Raw genomic sequence first — 20,029 nt, 5'->3', positions numbered from 1 at the left:
ACTCCTGAAAAGAAAATGGGAATCTTCCCTTGTCTAGTCTATCTCTTGGCTGCTTGCTATTTCTTCCTTGTGATATAAAGCCACTTGCTGTTAATGTTGATGAGTTTTTTGTCTTGTGTTCTCATGAAAATAATTGCTGTGTCTCATTTGGCTGTGGTGTTCTTGGTTTCCTAGATGTTTGTATTTATAGTAGAAACAGACTCTTTGTTTTTGCAATTTGCCTTTCTTATAAGGTTCTTTTACAAGAGCAAAATGACAGTTGAATCTTTGCTGCTGTTACTGGATATATTATCAACTCTGGGGTTTGGCGGAATTAATTTCTGAAGCTTACATGGTCCCCGAGTCTTCCACTTAGTTTATTATTTTAACTTCCAGTGCAACAAGAATGTGCATTTATAAGGTGTGGCCCAGTGCTACTGGGTTGGATCATCTGAAATTCAGGTGCTCTGTTGCAATGAGGATGTAAGTGGCTCCTGAAACAAAATGTACCTACAGTCTAGTTTCTATGTATTCCATTGCTTGGTGGTGGTTGTTGTTTTTTTAACCTAAACAAAATGGTATTACTTTTCAATGTAAAAATAAAGCAGTTGCTGGCTTAAGAGCTGACTTCATTGTTTGCAGTATGCAGATCAGTAATATGTATAGCCCACATCTATGCAACTTCAAGAAGGAGCTCCCTCTGCTCTGTCTTTGTGCTTATAGTACTGCCATGCTTACATGCATTCAACTTGCTCTTTTGATTTTTTTTGTTAGTTTCCCTCTACAAATAACTCTGCAACTGGAGCAGACAGAGGGTTAATTTCCATCCTTCGTCCTCAACAGAGCATATGTACGTGGTACCTACAGTCTCTTGAAGCTAACCAGGTGTTCAGCACAGCTGTTTCTATCCCATATACAGCAAGAGGTACTGTTCTTAATGCATTCTCTTTATGGGGTAGCAACAGGAGTTGAGGTACAGATCATTCTTTAGAAGGCCATATGTACTGCATTCTGTTCTGGGTGTAATGAATATACACAGATTTGCCAAATGCCAGAAATCTTAGCTTTGGCAACTCATTCTACCAAGGTTGATGTTCATGCTTAACTGACTTGCTAACCTTCTGAGCATGCAATCCACTTGATTGTGGAGCCTGCTGTACAGATCCCATCAATTTAAAGCTCTAGTCATGCAGACCGCTATGCATGTGTCTATTCCTTCAGTTCCCACTGCATGTTTTAGGATCTGAGTCTTGGACTTCGGGTTCTTTTGGAGACCTGAACATTAAGGCTGTAATAAGAGATGAATTTCAAAGCAGTAGCGAAAATGCTGCCTGGGGGAATGGGAAGAAGAGAGATGCTACCGCTCATAGTTCTCTTGTTTGTTTTTTAGACCCTATCCCTGGAGGTTGCAATCTTGAATTCAACTTGGAAGTTGATCCTAATATTTATTTGGAGTATAATTTAGTTGACACTCGCATCAAGTTTGCTCCAGCTAACCTGGGATCTACCAGGTGTGTGGTGTCGGTACATAACAAATGGTCTTCCTCATACTGCATCTGGGCAAGGCTATAAATGCTTCATAAATTCTAATGGAAGGGCTGTGGGCTTGACTTCTAGCAACAATTTCTGACCTCCAGTAAAAGAACTAAAGTATATGAGAGCAGGAAACAAAATACTTAGTGGAGTCCCAAATCTCTCTTCCTCCTATATGGAGGAAGGAAGTGAGGGGGTAAAATACTTGTAGCTCACCAGGATAAATGATTATTGGGATGATCAGTTGTTGTTTTTTTCCTGTGGTAAACGGCTATTATGTTCCAGAAATGGCTGTATTATAATATACATACCGCAACTCCTTACTTTATTACCATGAAAGCAGGGTACTTCTCTTCCGTAATATGCCTATCACCTGAAGTCCTAATCTTTCAAGTAATGGATTACTCTGGATAGCAGGTGGTAAAGATAAGGCCTGGTGAATTTGGTGCCTTTGTTAGAGCGAAGCCTTCCCCAAATCTTTTCTAAAGCTGCATACACTGGGTTCAGAGAACTGAATGGACCCTATTTGAGTTAATCTCCTGTAGATTAAAATAAAAAGAATATAATGGCAGAATTGTTTCAGCTGTTGCAGTAACTTGGAAACATAGTATGAACATTGCTTCCAGTGACTTGCAGGACTTGTTAGTCCTAAACAAGCTCCAGAGTAGTAACATACTCTTACTTGTCTTTAGAAATGCACAGTGAAATACAGTCCTTTCCCATTGTTACAAGTTGTCACTGTAATTTGGTGAATGATTGAAGTGCAAATTTTTCATCTAGAATTTCTCTGTAAAGAACCCCAAGTACCCCAAACTTTTAATGAAGTCCAGGCTGGGATCTAAATTTTGAAGTACCAGTTTTTCAGACCTGGTGTTCTGTTTCTTTCCATTGAATACCAGCTCCACATCTGGAGTCTTGAGGCACCTTTTTTCTGTACTCTGGGGGTGGACTGGTGTCTTTTTAAAGCTGCTTCAAGAGCTACTCTAATTAGTGTCGCAGTGTCTCGTGTGTCAGCATCCCCATGCTTCAAAATGGTGTTAGGGGTGCTTGAACTAAAGATCATTGAGCAAGCTTTAGTTCAAGTGCCCCCATTGCCATTTTGAAGTGCAGGGATGCTGATACATGTAACATGGGAGGCTGCTTTGACATGCTGGAATTGCAGTGCATCAGAGCAGCCTCTATGCTTGTGTACAGGCACCTTTTGGTTTGTCTATAGCCAGTAGAATTTTTTTTTTTTTTAATTCCAGAGGTGAGAGTCCTCCTTCATGTGATTCTGGTACTGGACAGAATTCTAGATGGCGACTACATTATGATATCTATCAGTATTTCTTGCCAGAGAATGATCTTTCAGAAATAACACTCATGAGCCACCTACGGAAGATGTCAGATGTGAAGAGCATCAAAGCTAATGGTGTGAAAGTAAGTTTTGCCAAAGGTTGCTCGCAAGTCAAACTATGGTTGCTCTGGCTCCAGATTCCTGCAGAGGGATAAATGGATGAGCAGAGTGATGTGCTGAAGCTACAGGCTCCTCTGCATTTGGATTCTTTTGCTGCTGGTCTGTATTCTGTGGTAGGTCCCAGGTCTTGGCTCCCTGGCTTTTAAATTGCCCCATGTGCAACTCAGCTGGCATTTAAAGCCTGCAGGGCTGTGAACTGGTATGGGGATAGCTTCCCCAGCCCTGTGCCTGTCCTTTGAGACTGTGTGCAATCCCTCCTATCACCACCCATCTGGGCAGTGGAGGTGGCCCTCCTTAAAGCCTCAGGACTGGGCTTGAGGGCTGTTTTCCTGAGGCTTTCTTCCTGATCTCCCATGGGTGCAAGGCTGCTTCCTGCCCTCCTCTGTGCCACCTGTCCGTTGACTGACTGGCTGGAGAGGCACGGGTGGAACTCTCCTGGGCTAGAATCATGCCAGGGCTCCAGCCCCAAACCTGCTGTACCTTTCCAGGTTCCTATGGCAGGAATGGCCCTGGGGCTGCAGGAGGGTTCCTGCCACAAGAATGCTCCTCCTGCTTCCCTCCCACTTTGCTGCCACCCCCCAGTCAATCATTTGATTGGTGGGATAGGGGTCAGGATCCCCACAGTTTTCCCTGACAACTTGTCTCTGGCCAGGCTGTTGGGGAAGCCCTGCTTTCTGTCAGGTTGGATGTCTGTACATTTCTCTGGCAAGGACAATTTGGATCAGGAGCAGGGAAATCTGCCTCACGGGTACCCCATCTAGTGTCTTGTGAAAGAGCCAGATTTTCTATAGCAAGTGATCTCTTGAATGTCTGTGCAACTCTTTGCCTGGAGAAGGGTTTTTACCCAGACAAATGAAACATCAGTACATAGCTGTAGTCTTCCCTCTGCATTTTTAAGTACTATTGGAGTCTGTGCTCAACAGAACTATGGTAGGGTTTTATTTGACAGATTTGGCAAACATTCTTACTCAGTGGTATGCAGTCAAGGGAGGAAATAGGAAGACCCCTTTGTAGGATAATAAAAGCAACCCTCAATTAATGGAAGCTTTGTTTGTTTGTTTCAGATGATTACCTTAACAACTAATGACAAAACTGATGCTTACTTTTCCTCACTTCCTGGACAAGGCGTCATCTACAACATCATTGTTTGGGATCCACTCTGGAATACTTCTGCAGCATATGTACCTGCTCATACATATGCTTGCAGCCTTGCTACCCCAGTGGATAACTGTCTTTCTCCCAGTAAGTCAAATAAGCTTGTACCAGTTCATATACACTCCCACTTTGGGAAAGTACCAAGATCTGAGCTAGGACTTCCATACATAACGACAGCCTTGCACGATACCATAAGATATTTTAGTCCCTGCCCCTCAGGAATTTTTTGATAAAGTGGAGGTGGTGACCTACTGTTCCTCAAAGATTGCACATGTGTGGCACACAAGTGCACACATAGCACTCATTGTCTAGGTCTCAGCTTGACAACTTGTTCTTGTGGTCAACCTATGTTCTTAGTCTTGTTGACCACATTACTGATGATGTGACAACTGTGACACATGGGCCAAAAAGGAAAGAGAATCCAGCTTCTTCCTATAACTGCACTACCTGGCAGGGTGACCAGGAATAAAGGTATTCAGTATTGCCAATCTGATTAAATGACTCCATGTAGGGAGTGAATCTCTTGAGTAAGAAGGTAGCATCTTTACACAACTATTCCTCTGATCATAACTGTTGACAAGGGAGATGACAGCAGGAAAATGAGGCCTAATTCTTCAGTGCCTCAAGCAAATTTTGAGCTTAGTTGCTGTGTGAAGTGCATTGATTGTAAGGGGAAAGCATAGGTACCACTTAAATTCCAATAGTGTCTTGCATCTGCCTTACAAGGGCATCAGTTTTGCCCAAACAGAAATGCAGTGGAGAGCAGAGCCTATAGTTTTTTGTTAATCTTGGCATATGAATATACTTTTTTCCCACATGCTATAACTTAAACAGCTGAGGTCATTCAGCCAAAGCATTCTGCAATTTGTGGGAGTAAGATGGTCTGTCTAAGGCTTTTCATGACCATTAAGAGAACCTGCTAAACTAGCTTCCTTCCTGTAAATCATTAAACACAAGAATATAACACAAAAACATCTAGAAAGTTCCCTCAAACTATTCCAAGCTAATAAGGAAGCTTACAGAAAGCAGAATTTCCTTCTGTATAAAGAACTTTTTGTCTCAGTAGAGGGGAGTTATGGTGATATACTCGTTTAACACATGACAGGAGCAAGTCTCCTCCTGAATGGCTGTTTATGCTGTAACTTTGTTTTTGCAGTATGGTTCAGTGTGGCTGTGGCTTGCCATGCAGTCTAGTTTCCAAAACTGGAAGGCTATCTGGATGGTAAAAGCTATCAATACCTTGCTAGCATAAGAATTTGTATTCATTTTAAATGAAATGTAAACTTGTACAGCTTAAAGCTAGGATTTCGGAGTTCCAATTCTGTTACTAATTCAATAGGTAGAAAAACCCACAGTCTGAGTTTTGGCACTGCTCAACTGCTATAAGTGTTGTGCTGATCAAAAGTATTGATAGGGTCTTATGCATCTGAACAGTCAATACTTGGTATCAACAGTGAGGTCTTGGCTTGTTTGTGTAATCAAACAAGTTTAAAAGTGTAAAAAATAAAATAAAAATCATCTTACCTGTTCATTTTGTTTCCTTATAGCCAAACTCCCTACCAAAATATTCTTCACCATTCTTGCTGTCCTTGGCCTCTTCATTTGTTTCTTTGGACACAGGTTCTGGAAAACAGGTACTGTTTGGCTTGTATGTGTTGGACAGAGTCAAGATTTCATGTGTGCCAACTACATAATTCACAAGCCTGGTCCATCATGCTGTCTCTTAACTATGAATTGCTGCATACATCACAGCAAGGTCTCTTCTAAATAACCATGCTAGTGGGATGATCATTTGTGTGCACTAAAACTCTGGCCTTGAGTAATAACAGAACAGGAAGTTGAAACTAGTGGGAGGTGGACTAGGATACCTGTTGGAAACTAGCTGAAGTTTTTAGTGTTTTGTAGGAGTGAGCTCATTTGCCAGTGCCAGATGCTTGAAAACCTGTTGTTTTTTGTTTCCCCGCCCCCCCCCCCCCCAATCTCTGCACATTGCTTAATGGGGATCCCAGTTAGTAGGTTTTGGTTTCTTCAACTGTTCTTGGAGTAGGTATAGTGTAGAAGGCTGTATGAAAGCATGCTAAACTACTCTTTTTTTTTTTTTATGTTTCTACTTCAGACTTGTTCTACATGGGCTTCATCTTCATGGGATTATTTTTCTTTGTATTAATTACGAGAGTGACTAACCTTGGTTATGATGGTGAGTAAAGACAAACTTGCAGTGTTTTGGGAGTAGTGAGGAAAAGAATATGATCATGATCTGAAAAGCCTATTGAAATCCATGGGGATTAGCAGGGTCTCCATTTTACAATGGGGAAAAAGCAGTGTGGACTAGTTGTGCGTGTGTCCGTGTGTGTGTGCGTGCATGCATGCATGCAGACTTGTTTGCCATCTCCTAGGAAACAAGCAAGGCCACTGAACTGAGTCTTAATGGCTATTGCCTAAGCGGTTCCAAAGAACCCAGAAATAACTGTCATTTCACAACCTGAAACCATATCTGTTACTGTTTAACTGCAGGACACCAGAAGCTTAAATTTGGATACAAATTTTAGAACTTGGGAAGGTAGTGGAAAAATTGCAACATTTCCCATCTTCCCCCTCCTTTTAGTCACCAGGCCACCCTTTATTGTAGTGGATTGGGCCTCAGGATCTGGGGTTAATTCCTGGCTCTGGTTCAGACTTCCTTTTTCAATCTGGCTGCATGTGGCCAGGCCATAGCATCTGAATTGCAGAAGAGCCTACCCCACTTTTAATCAAGCTTTTCATATCTGTAAAATGAGGTCTATATTTTTCTTTGCGTATGCCTCTGACGAGCTTACTCTTTATGTATAGAATCTAGAATAGGGCAGCCTTGATGCAGGAGGTGGGAAACCTAAGTCAGTGGTTCTCAACCTCTTTAGTCTCGAGATACTGCTGTCCATAACTTCAGAATTTCATGGCATTCCAGTTGAGAATCATTGAACTAGAATCTAAATTCAGAAAAGACATATGGAGGGATGCATTGAGGCTAAAAAGAACCACTGGCCTAGCTGTTCCAGCTAACAGTGGCAAGATGGAACCTGCTGTGCCCAGCTCTCTACTTTCTGTCATCAGTTTGTATCTGTAGTAGTAAGTTGGGCCCCCTTCTACTCAGCTGATCCTGTGGGATCTCATAAGCTGGTAATCATTCATGTGGCCCCTGCCACTGGCCCTGGGAGCATGGGAAGTTTGGAGGCAACTAACTGGGATGCAACAGCTTGGCTGTCACCCACTTGCATCAGAGCAGGCTGCTGGAAACATGGGGAAAGCTGACACAGTGACTGCCTGAGGACAGCTGCAGTCTTCAGAGAAGCAGCCATGGGTGCTTCTGGGGTAGCTGCAGTAGGCACACAGGGCTCCTTCAGGGAGGAGAATATTGGTCTCATACAAGGGCCAGGTGATGCATCACCCCAGCATGTTGCTGGACCCTGGTTGAGAATTTTTGTTCTAGGTACTGTTGGCATACACAGTAGGGCTGTGCAAAGCTTCAGAAACTGATTTGATTCGGCGACCAAATCTCCAAATCTGAATCAAATCAGGAGACTCTTTAATGTCTCCAAATTGAATTAGAAAGATTCATAAATGCAGTTCTAAATGTTTTGTCTATGTATCTCTAGGTACTAGGCAACTCGTGATGGGCAGATAAAGCATTCCACGAGAGCATGGGCGGGGGCGGTCTCCAGTATGCTTGGCAGCAGACCCGGAAGTGGACCAGAAGCACTTCCGGGTCTGTCGGGGAGCTGCCCCGTGCCTCCCCTCAGCTCGACGACTGATGCCTCTTCTGGGTCTGGGAGGCACATGGGGTCCTCCCCCATGGCCAATTGCCAAACTGGGGAGACGTGAGGGGGCTCCCTAGCATGCTTGGTGGCAGACCCAGAAGTGGACCAGAAGTACTTCGATCCGAATCAGATAGGGCCTGTTTCACACACCCTTAACGCACAAGCTTTCTCAACCTGATGCTTACCAAAGGCAGGAAGAAGAAACTGTGACAACAGAATCCAGGGCTGTTTACACTTGGAGGAACAAAAATCAAATGCAAAAGCAGCACATCTACAGCCAAGTACTTGCATTTGACCGCTGCAAATATTAAGGCCTTAAATTTTATACACTGAAATCTACAATGATGTTGCAGTGCATGGAAGCTTTGTAATGGCAGCCTTCTGAGTTGTAATGTCATCCAAAATAATGGATATTTGAAATCCTAGAAGCACTCTTCTTTTTCTCTTTTACAGTCTGCCTGATTCTGGCTGCTGTAGCTGGAATTGTTGGAGGACTTCTCCTGGTTGCTTATTGGTGGAGGTTTGGTTTTGTCCCACTCTGCATGGTGCTTGTTGGACTTATGCTGGGACTCCTCTTTTCATCCGTGATCTTCTTCACTCCACTAGGTATGCCCTCTGTTAATGTCTGAGGTTGGCTTTTCATATTTATCTGCTGATGCAGCTTTAATTCTAGAGGAGGGTGCCACCTTCTGGCTAGTCTACGGAGAGTGTCTCTAGAACTGGGAAGTAGGCATGTGAGCCGTCTCTCATCTTTAATGTTGGAAGGGCTGTGCTACACCTCTGCAGCTCTCCTGAAGTAAGCAGCACTGCAAGGACTCCTTAATAGTGTTCATAAGAGGGGAGAGGGGTAGAATCCCCTAGCCCTTCTAGTCTTCTCTATAAACATGTGGCAAAACTGCAAACAAGCCTGTATTATAGTTGGACCTGTCCCTAGGCAGCTTGCTGTTTCAGCAATTGAATGGGATGTCAGTTCTACCCCATGTGTGGATGAACACGCTACCTGTTCTACATGCCCTATCCTTTCACTCAAACTGTCTTGAGGCCAGTTGTAACAATGGAGAATCTGCCATATAGTAACAATGAGGGGAGTTTTGGCTGAAAATTCAGATACCTCTCTTTAATCCAGAATAGAATACCTTGATTTGAAACGCCAAATGCAGAACTTTGTTGATAGTCTTGTCCCCAAGGGAGTTGGATTCATGCTTCCAGCTGTACTCCGAAGCATCTAGTCTGACTACACTAACAGGTTTTTACTGTTGTTGCATCTCCCTAGTGAATCTGAAAGAAGATGTCACTAAAAGCATGTTTATAGTTGGATGACTGAACTGAAGTCCCTCTGGGTCAGCAGCATAAGCAATGCTTTGCTTAAACCTCCGGAGACTTAATTTAATCTTCAGCCTTACTCTGGCAGTGGAACTCAAGCAGCAGTTTCCCCTCTCTCTCCCCAGCTTTGGCCAGGGGGTTTAATGCAACCTGAAGAAGAGGCATGTCTGCATACTATAGGCTGTGCATGTCACTTAAATGAAGTATGAACATTGATCTCTGTGCAGTCCTGTAACAAAAGTGTGAGTGCTTTGCATGGGTGGAGAGATCTGCCTATTTGAATTCATTTTGAAGCAGAAACTCTGGGTCTGTAAATCCAGTTAGGCATCAAGAGTCTCCTTCAAATCTGGTAAAAGACTTTTCCTTACCCTAAATAAGAAGTTTTGCATATAAACGTTTCTTCTCGCTGATTTTGTTGTGCAGACTTACATTACCTACAGCTTATTGCACTAAACACATTAGATTGGTTATGGGCTGTTTTAAGACGAGTCTCTAAGAGTATTAGCACTGCATAGCACAGACAGGAAGGAATTTGGCATGTGAGTGCTACTGCCTGTAACTTCAGACGTAACTCAAGGGTCTTGGCTTGCCTTACTGAGGTTTTATAACATCATGTGTGTTGATATGAGATTTTCTTCTTCATGTTGTTGGGGCATTTTAATTTGAAAATAGATGTGATTTCATTGGGCACGCTTGTGGCTGACAAGTAGAATGGTGTCTTCACAGGAGATTACAGGGTTTTTCGTGACGATGCCGTGTTTTGGGTGACCTTTTCTTGCATAGCCTTGATGATTCCAGTAGTCTTTGTTGGCTGTCCAAGAATTGTAAGTATTTGCACAACGCTTTCTATAATTAGGATGGATGCATGATGACCTTCAGCAAATTTCAGTAAACCATCATGCAACTTTGTACAGCTCTCTAAAGAGCAAGGCTGCTGTGGCATGTGCTATGGAGAAAAAAACTCTTCATTTATTGTATTGGGATCCCATTATTTTGGGTGCTGTAGAAGCATTTAGAAATTTTATGCTGAAGAACTTCAATACATTGGACAAGACTTAATACATGGGGACCATTTGAGGGAGGCAGGAGGAGGTGGGCTGGAGAAAAGGGAGAAAGCAATGGCAATAAGAGGCTACAAGACTAGTGGTGCTTGCAGATTTCTTAAGTTGCATCTTTGTTTAAAATTTTATCATGAAGTTCCCTCCTATTATCTCCAAGGGAGAAATAATGCTCCTAATTGGAAAGTGCAGAATGATCTGATTTTTGTCTCTTGTAGCTGAACATACTGGCTTGTGGCATAGTAGGCTCTTACTCAGTGGTTTTAGCTATTGCTTGTTACCTGTACACGAGCCTTGCTTACATCACCCTGGACCTGCTCCGGAGAATTCTGAAGAATGACTTCAGCAGAGCTTATACTAATGTGCCCTTCCAAACAAATGGTAAGCAGTATTGCCATAAACCTGTAGGTCTGCTTGTAACTTTGCTTCAGAGAACTTACCATTTCCTACCCTAACCCCTATGATATTGGAGCACCTAGTGAATATGTAGCCATGTTTCTTTGCCCCTAGCTATCTTATGAATATACAAAGATCAGGTGACTCAGCAGTTTTGCATCTGCTCGCTGTCCTATAAAAGCTTGAGTTCCAGATGTTGCTATGTTTCCTTTTTTAAAGAAGATTTGTTATCTTTTTAACTGCCTATAAAAAGCTGTTCCTAATCTGGGTTAATAAATCATGGGGAGTAAGGCAGCAAAAGCCAGTCTTAAATTGCATTTAAGAAAAAAGGACTGGAAAGGACCTTCTTTACCACTAAGCTTAGTGGGCTGCTTTTGTAGGCACCAAATCCATATGATGCCCTTCACAAACTGAAGTACAGTACTGCATATCAAGAGCTTTAGCCCTCTTTTCCAAAATGATGCACAGAAATATTGTTCAGTGCACAAAAAGGTATTGAAATCTATCCAAGACATGAATTGGGGTGCCTTCTGCAGGGAGGTGGGGTGGTGAGACAGGAGGAGAGGAATCCTGTCTTGCTGGTGCCATTACAATGGAATTAATGTCTTCCTTCTCCCTTATAGATTTTATCATCCTGGCAGTCTGGGCAATGCTGGCACTTGGCGGAGTAACAGTGCAGCTTCGCCGAGAAAGAGGCGAGGTACCCTTCCCACCACACCCTTATCGGATCTGGAAGCGAGAAAGGGAGCGTAGGAGCACCAATATCCTGGATCCCAGCCACCATGTCCCTCCACTGAGAGAGAGGATCCATAACAAACTATTGCAGATTGGGGAACTCTTCCGGAAAGAGCAAGCAGCTGGGGAAAGAACTCCACTACTCCTTTGACTGACTGACCCAACACTGGTGACATCAGCTAAAAAGGGCTCTAAGAATTTACTGGGCTAAGGATGTTTGTGGACTGACATCCATCCAGCAGTGCTAGACTGTTCTTATTGCCTAGTGCTGCTTCAGAGACAGTGTGCTGGACATGGAAGATAAATGGTGTATTGGACACTAACCTATGCCACTTTTTTTTTTTGTTTGTTTTTTTTTAAATGGTTCACTTGCCCTACTCTACTATGCAACTCTTGCTGGCTGTAGAGAGCTTGTACTAAGGTTGGAGTACACAGAGTGCAATGACCAAGGTGTTTGTCTTGTCTTTTGAAATATTTAATGTGCAGGTACAACAAGACTAAGACTAAAAAAAATGTAAGAAAGTTCCTTGTGATCAAAATGTGCTGTGTCAGAATTCTACCCTTGTCTTGCAAAAATCCCATCCAAAATACTTATCTCTGTTCCTAATGAATGTACACATTCTGTGCTTAACATGCAAGGAAAGAACGATGCTGAAGCCTATACATTGAAGGAAGTACCTTTTTTAACTGCAGTGTCATTGCCTATTAAACCTTCAAAATGGGTACAAAACCCACATCTCTAAACACAAGAACTATTTTTTAACTGTTGTTGAACCATGATAAACTACCAAGAAACTTGTGAGTTTAAATTGCACTAGATTCATGCTTCTGTATTCCTGTGTGCCTAGATTCAAGAACTAGGCTCTTGATCTGGGAAGGAATAAGAGAAGCTCTTGCTGCCCTTGCTTTAAGCTGGTTTTGATATCACTTCTGTAGCAAGCTGTTCATCTGGTCTATGCCTAGTAGTACTGTACAGAGATGATGGCTGCTAATAGAACACAAAAGTTTTCCTGCCCTTTTACCTGCTTCCTGATGGTTTTTTTTCCTCTTCTTTTATTTGAGTTTCTTTTTTGTTATTCCTTGCCATGTGCAAGAAAGAATGGCCTTGTTTTAATTATCAGAAAGTGAAAGCATTGTTAACCTGCATTAATTATTAGACAACCTGATTTAGTACCTCCAGAAAAGAGAACCCCCTCCAGCATATCTTGAACTTTGAGACATGATTTCTAAAATCAATGCTTTTATTTTCCCTTGGGGGGGAGGGGGCCGTTGGGAAAGAGGTATGAACAGCTTACAGTGTTGACCTGAAACCTTGCTGGCTACAAATATGTAGCCTTTTCTTGCACTCTGCCTTCTCACCAGCATGCACTCAAATTAAAGTATTGTCTAAAAGGAGTTCTAGGACCACCTTACTACTCCACGGACCATGATTGTATTTCTCTACTTTAATCACTAAAAACTTGTATTTCCTCTGAACAGTGGAAAGGAGTGTCATAGTTGTAGATCACTTAAACACAGGACTTTCTCCTCCAGCCCCCCCTCCACTCCAAAAACTGTCCAACTGTCCTTCACTTTTTTTTGTGTGTGTACATAGTGATGTCACACTTCTTAAAGCTATCACCGCAGCATCTTACCTTCTAGGGCCCCATCTTGCTTATTCAAGTGGCTTTGTTTTCCTTTTTCCTCCATTGCCCTTATACCTCTACCATGTGTGTAGCAAATAGCATTGACCATTCTTGCTCCAACGAAAATCTTTACAGAATAATTTATAATGAAACCACCACTAACAGTACAATACGAAGTCACCCAAGCAAACTTCAGTTGTGAGCCACGCAACCTCCCAACTTGTTAATAAAGCCTTTTTTTCCTTTTTTTCTTTTTGAGGTCTTGATATCAAGACCATTTTAATACTAACAAGAACAATTTCAAAGGCCAACTTTTCTTAATTTTCACTCCATGGCATGTTCATCTTTAAGGCTGACCTGAGGTAAAGGTAAAGATCAAGTCTATTTTGATTGCTAAAGGCCAGATTCTCAAGTGGTAAAGCTAGGTGGAACTCAACAGCCATGTTGATCTCTACCTGCTGGGGATCTGACTCCAAATACACTGTTCCCCACAGCTCACCTAGGGGAAGGGGAGGCCTACCTCCATGTTATATACCAACCTGGTGCTTTTTGACTGCCTTATAGGGCTGATAATACAGAGCATAACTTTGCCACATACAGTGGCCAAAGTAGCAAACACTTATTTTGGTGTGTTACTACTCTGAAACATGTTTATCTTGTTTCTATAATTACCAAGCTCAGCATTGAGAGAGAGAGAAACAGATTTAACTCAAATATTTTCTATCTTTTTATAATAAAGATGTTTCAACAGGCTGTGGAATCAAAAGGGTCTGATCTTGAGATGCTTTGGGTATGCAGATGGCCTGAACCCATTCTGACTGCTGCATGCATCCCTGCATTCTGTGCATTTCTTGTGCAGCTTCAAAAGATGAGGTGGGATTGCATTCTTACAATTACAACTTGAGGTCCCAATTGAGATGACAGCTACTCAGTGCCGTATAAAACAGGAGTATGTGATTGGAACTGCTTACAACTTAATTGGACAATTCCTTGGAAAAAGGAGACTGAAAAGATTTCATAGATTTCATAGACATTAGGGCTGGAAGGGACCTCAGGAGATTGAGTCCAGCCCCCTGCCCAAAGGGCAGGAAGTCAGCTGGGGTCATAGCATCCCAGCAAGATAAGCATCCAATTTACTCTTGAAGGTGTTCAATGTAGGTGCTTGAACCACCCCCGCTGGCAGACTGTTCCAGACCTTGGGGGCTCGGACAGTAAAGAAATTCTTCCTTATGTCCAGCCTGAAACCGTCTTGCAGGAGTTTGTGACCGTTCGACCTCGTCATCCCTCGGGGTGCTCTGGTGAACAGACATTCCCCCAGATCCTGGTGGTCACCCCTGATAAACTTATAGGTGGCTATCAGATCACCCCTGAGCCTGCGCTTTTCCAGGCTAAAGAGTCCCATGTCTCTCAGCCTGTCATCGTAAGATCTGTTTTCCTGACCTCTGATCATGCATGTGGCTCTCCTCTGGACTCTCTCAAGCTTCTCCACATCCTTTTTGAATTGTGGAGCCCAAAACTGGACGCAGTACTCCAGCTGCGGCCTCACCAAGGCCGAGTACAAGGGGAGAATGATGTCCCGGGATTTGCTTGAGAAGCATCTATGGATGCACGCCAGCATTTTGGTCGCTTTACTAGCTGCAGCATCGCATTGCAGGCTCATGTTCATCTTGTGGTCAATGATGACCCCCAAGTCTTTTTCTTCTGTAGTGCTAACCAACGTAGCACTGCTGAGCCTATACGGGTGCTGCAGGTTTTTCCTCCCAAGGTGGAGAACCTTGCATTTTTCTGTGTTAAACACCATGAGGTTCTTGTCTGCCCATTTGCTGAGCTTGTCCAGGTCAGCCTGGATCACCTGCCTATCTTCACCTGCTTTGCCCCAAAGTTTGGTGTCATTGGCGAACTTGGCCAGTCCACTCCTGACTCCAATGTCTACATCATTAATGAAGATGTTGAACAGTATGGGTCCCAGGACAGAGCCTTGATCACAGGGCACCATGATGAGTGACTGCCATCAATCACAACCCTCTGGGTCTGACCACGAAGCCAATTTCCCAGCCAGCGGATCATGGTGGAGCCAAGGCCACAACTGGCCAGTTTGGCCAAGAGGTGATCATGGGATACCAGATCAAAAGCTTTTTTGAAGTCAAGATATATGACATCAATCTCTTCTCCCTTGTCCAGGTGATAGGTCATAGAAGGAAATAAGATTGGTCAAACAAGACCTACCCGCAACAAATCCGTGCTGGCTGTCCCTTAGAATGTTAGCCTGGGCCAGTCCCTCAAGGATGGCCTCCTTAATAAACTTTTCTAAGATCTTCCCCAGGATAGAAGTCAGGCTAATGGGCTGGATCCACTCTCCTCCCTTTCTTGAAGATCGGCACCACATTGGCCTTCTTCCAGTCTTCAGGCACTACACGAGAGCGCCAGGAGTTTTCAAAGATCCGTGCCAGGGGCTGGGCTATGACGCTTGCCAGCTCGTTGAGTATCCTGGGGTGCAGGTTGTCAGGGCCAGCTGACTTGAAGGTATCCAGTTTCTCAAGGTGTTCCTTCACAAAGTCAGCATTGATGGAGGGTAGGGGATTCCCTTCACCCAGATTTCCCTGTCCCATAGCAGGCATGGGCATCCCATGTGACTGATGAAAGACTGATGCAAAGTACCTATTTAATAGGTTGGCTTTTTCCTGGGCGTCAGTTGTCAGTTGCCCCATCTGGTTTAGCAGAGGTCCAACTTTGCCCTTGCTTTTCCTCCGGCTCCCCACATATCTGAAAAAGGACTTTTTGTTGTCCTTGATGCCTGAAGCTAGTTGGAGTTCAGTTGCAGCCTTGGCTGTAAACAATCTTTTTTAAAGATTGGAAATTTTAGTTTTTGATTTAAATAAACTCTACATTCTACTTCAGCAAGTTAAGGCAGAGCAGGGAATCTTAAGTCACTGGACCAGAAACACAGGTCTAACCTCTTCCAATCCAAGCTGTAGCCTGGAGCCATTGCTTGCCTGCCTAGGATAATGTATGCAATGACTGAACAGTCTATACCCAATTCCTGCGAAAAAGGCACTGAAGTGCTTCTACCACAGACCACTTATTTTTTGATCGTTAGGACACTCAGAAGTGGGTTAAAATCTCAGGAGGAGCTGAGCCTGAAGCTTCCCATATTGTAGGTGAGTGGTCTAATCTTTTTGAGTTCTTGGATAAAATATAAGCATCCCCTCCATCTGCAGAGGCTGATGCAATGCAGTGATCTGACAACAATTACTAGTTATGCAGAGTAATGCCACCTTTTATCCATTCTGATAAAGCTTGAGGACCATACCTTGGGAAGGTTATACTTCAGTATGGTCAAAACCAATTACTTTTGAACTCTTCTATATGAAAAATGTAAGAGATAATAACTTGTGTACACAGCTTAAGACATACTAGCTAGTGCTGTGCTGTCTGCTGCCCATAAGACCCCCTTTGCCACAATACAGAATCCCTGAATTGATTCTTATATTATAATCTTTTTAAAATGTTCACTTTTCTAGCTCCCCTTCTGAAACCAAAACAAAGGACCCAACAGCTGTATGAAGTACTATAGGTATAAGCATGCTCATTTCTAGTGCCCCCTGCTGTGATAGAACTAAAGCACTAAGTCATGGGAGGTTTTTTTTTTGCTTAGGACAAAACCAAATGGATCAATTCAAGAACACTTGCATCTCTGGTTCCTTCCTTCTTTTGGAGGAGGGAGAGCTGGAATATAGCCAGTATTCTAGCCATCGTTAATCAAGGCTACTACTGGATAAGAGGTAAAAAAGGGTCCTGTTGGTAATGCCTTTGACAGGATTCAAATATCCCTGTAATCTGCTGTTCAAATAGATAAGGAGTACATTTTAGTATCAGCTTTCATTTAAGAAAACATTGTGGCACTCATGGCTGTAAAGCTAATGGTGAACAGACAAATACTAAACTTGAGCAGTAGCTAGAGCCAACTTGAAACAAAAGTTTAGTTATGAAAAAAAAAAAAGATGGGTGGCTCAATTCCGGAGCATCATAAACATCCAGTAAATGCACCTTTCCCAAACCCACTTTCACCATGTTGGATAAAATCTATTGCATATTAAAAAACTTAAAACAGTTTGCAAGGCTGATCTAACAGTTCACTAAAAATCCCTGGGAGCAGCTTCTGACCACAAATTGACTATGAATGCAGACTGTCCCTGTGAAATGTAACTAAATAATTAAAACTTCAGCCCTGGTACCAAGATCCTGTTAAGACTGTCAGTATCAACCACATTGCTGTTGTCCAACTGAGTTGTGCCTAAAACCTAGGCCTTTTTCTAGCAACTGATGCAGCATGAAATAAACTTGCTGTTCTTAAGCTTTGGAGAACCAGGTTGGCAAGGTAGAGAAAGCATGGCCTTCAAGGAGGGCTTTCTACCAGCAGTGGGTACACTCAATCATTGGGCAACTTGTAGGGAATTACTCAGTTCCCAACTCAGTGTGGGATACATATACAACAACTCACTGATTTGGCTTAAGACTTCAGGTCACACAGTTACAGGGCAGGCAGATGAGTGGAGATTCCTATACACCACTTTAAATTGCTGCTAGCAGCAGCAATTTAAGTTTGCCCCACTACCAAACTAAAGTTACTGTCAGTTTACGATAATTAAAAGAAACCCAAAAGCACTGACCAGCAGTAGAACAACAGACTTCCAGTAGTCCTGTTTTATATTCCTACATAGCTGTGTCTTTCCCCTTATGTTTTTTTTTTCTAGTTTAGGCTAACTACATCCTTTTGACAGTCTTAACTGTAGACTTTCCCTTAGTTTTCAACCTTTTTGCTATTGTAGTTTTAAGTTTATTTAATACAAGATATGGCCTTGTCCTAGTAGCAGTCCTGAAGACATTTGTGTTTAGCCAGTTATTTATAGAGCATAAGCATTCCCTCTTTTCTAGTTTTTCTATCATGACCTGAATACCATACCATCAATTAAACATATGTTAGCAGTTTTCTGCAATAGCATTGCCTTTATTTTTTTGGTCCTTCATTAAATCTTTTCTGCTTCACTAATATTACTGCCGAACTAGTATCTTCCTGGAACCACTAACATTGGGCTGCTGTTAAATGTGAATTAATTCTGTGCATTTTGAAATGGACATTAGGCACTATCAGCATAGCCAAATTCCATCTTAAGATTTATTGGTACATTCCAACTTACTTCTAGCTTGAATTACAAAACTAAATCCTGTACCCATCCAACATTTCTATATGGCATTACTTGTAAACAGGCCACATATTTTGATTATTAGTAACTGAAGTTATTTCTGTGCTGATATAGAAATAAAGAACCTTGAAATTTAACTTTTACTGGCTACCATAGACAGCAGAAGGCCAGGGCTAAGGGGGCCTAGCACCCCCCTCAAACTCCACTCCTCTAGCACCACATGGCTGCAGCACTGTACCCAAGCATCCCCGCACCCCCCCACAAATATTTCCTCCTGCCACTGCTGCTGGCTATGCAAAAAGCTACTGCATTATATTTAAGATGCAGAAATGATTCTTTGATATCTACAGGAAACTAGTTGTAAACTAGTCAGTTCAATTTCAAGCTGGACTTCAGATTTGCAGAAGCTGGCCAGCTTTATTATCCTGCAACATAACATGCTTACATGGGATTCAACAGAATGTGGTTTGATATTAATCACCAGGGATCCTGGTTTAACCTGATAAAAGAAAAATCACAAATTCTCCGATTAATTTTAACCATGGCTTTTGGGGCTTTTAAGGCTCCTCACAGCCCTCCTCAGCCCTGCTCATGCCCTTCATGACAGGCCCCCAGCCCTGCTCATGCCCTTCACCCCCCCCCACTGCAGCCCCCCAACCCAACTTTTAAAAGGCTGTAATTTGGTACCTGTCCTACAGTTGAGAAATGCTTCTCGAAAATAAACATTGCTTTTACTCATGGAGACAGTAAAGTTTTCAGTCAACTTTATTGATAAAATAAGTTTACTGTACAGTACACAATTCTAGCCATAAATTCATTTCAAGCATCTGCATTTCAAAAATAATGGGCATGTGATGAAAAATAGTCACTCCACAAGTGTGAGAGTTCTTTAAAACCCAAGAATGATTAGGTTTGTTTAGGGAAGGGAAGGGGAAAAATATCAAACATGTGAAGACAAACAGATAAGTTAAATCACATTTTTTATTTACAAAAACACTAAATCAAGCATTGTTTCATAATAGAGCAACCTGAAAAAAGTGCCACACATTTAAGACTTTTGCTATGCAACCCTGGAAATTGGATTTTAAAAAAATAAATATATAAAACAAAACCTCCTCTCCTGCATAAAATAAGTGACAGTACATACTAGTCAACTGCACGATGAACAATTCTCATCCTCCAGGTTTCAAAGTAAAAAGCCCTTTTAGGGATGACAGCAACAAACTTGTTCATTTTATGTGATTTTGCTTTTGGTTTTTAGAATATTTTATCGCTTTGCATCTGAGGTGCAAAACTGAATTCATGTATAGCATGCATGCGGCATTTGAGATTGTAGTAGTGGCCAAGCAGACTTTATGCTTGAGCTAGTACACTTGCATAAATTTTCCCTCATAGAACTGTTGTAACAACCAGCTTTGAAGTCATCAAACAGACATCCTATAATGTCTAGTTTTTCCTACCTATATTACTAAACCCAGAAACGAGCAAGGATGCCATCTCACTAAACACTCTAAAATGAGAGTCAGTGGTCTTTCCTATTGTTATAGGGTTTTGGTTGGTCTTTTTTTTAAATATGAGAGAAACTCTTGGGGAAGTTTGGAGTTTCATATATGGCTATTGTAAATTAGCTATTAAAAGGAACTCTCTCCTATTAGTTGAACAGTCAGTGGAACAACTAGTTTACAAGTTTACTATATTCACTGATCGAGTTATCAAATTCTGACAGGAAAAAATAATAATAATGAAAAATAAATAAATCAACAGCTGTGAT

At 42.3% G+C, this 20,029-nt stretch overlaps 1 protein-coding gene across 1 annotated transcript in view; it reads left to right on the top strand.

Moving 5' to 3' along the window:
* TM7SF3 (transmembrane 7 superfamily member 3) overlaps window positions 1-19,911 on the top strand; it is a 37,962-nt gene extending 18,051 nt beyond the window's left edge. Inside the window, exons 3-12 of the mRNA XM_090043688.1 lie at window positions 754-904; window positions 1,370-1,490; window positions 2,760-2,931; window positions 4,033-4,210; window positions 5,671-5,757; window positions 6,240-6,320; window positions 8,371-8,523; window positions 9,967-10,064; window positions 10,517-10,679; window positions 11,318-19,911. Coding sequence (XP_089899814.1) covers window positions 754-904; window positions 1,370-1,490; window positions 2,760-2,931; window positions 4,033-4,210; window positions 5,671-5,757; window positions 6,240-6,320; window positions 8,371-8,523; window positions 9,967-10,064; window positions 10,517-10,679; window positions 11,318-11,580 — 1,467 coding nt within the window. The 3' untranslated portion in view covers window positions 11,581-19,911. The remainder of the gene's footprint in view (window positions 1-753; window positions 905-1,369; window positions 1,491-2,759; window positions 2,932-4,032; window positions 4,211-5,670; window positions 5,758-6,239; window positions 6,321-8,370; window positions 8,524-9,966; window positions 10,065-10,516; window positions 10,680-11,317) is intronic.
* Window positions 19,912-20,029: the final 118 nt, after the last annotated feature.

This window comes from Crocodylus siamensis, chromosome 4 (assembly GCF_052110815.1).
Source record: "Crocodylus siamensis isolate JL-2025a chromosome 4, ASM5211081v1, whole genome shotgun sequence".
Lineage (NCBI taxonomy): Eukaryota > Metazoa > Chordata > Crocodylia > Crocodylidae > Crocodylus > Crocodylus siamensis.
This window is presented reverse-complemented; position numbering and strand designations above follow the sequence as displayed.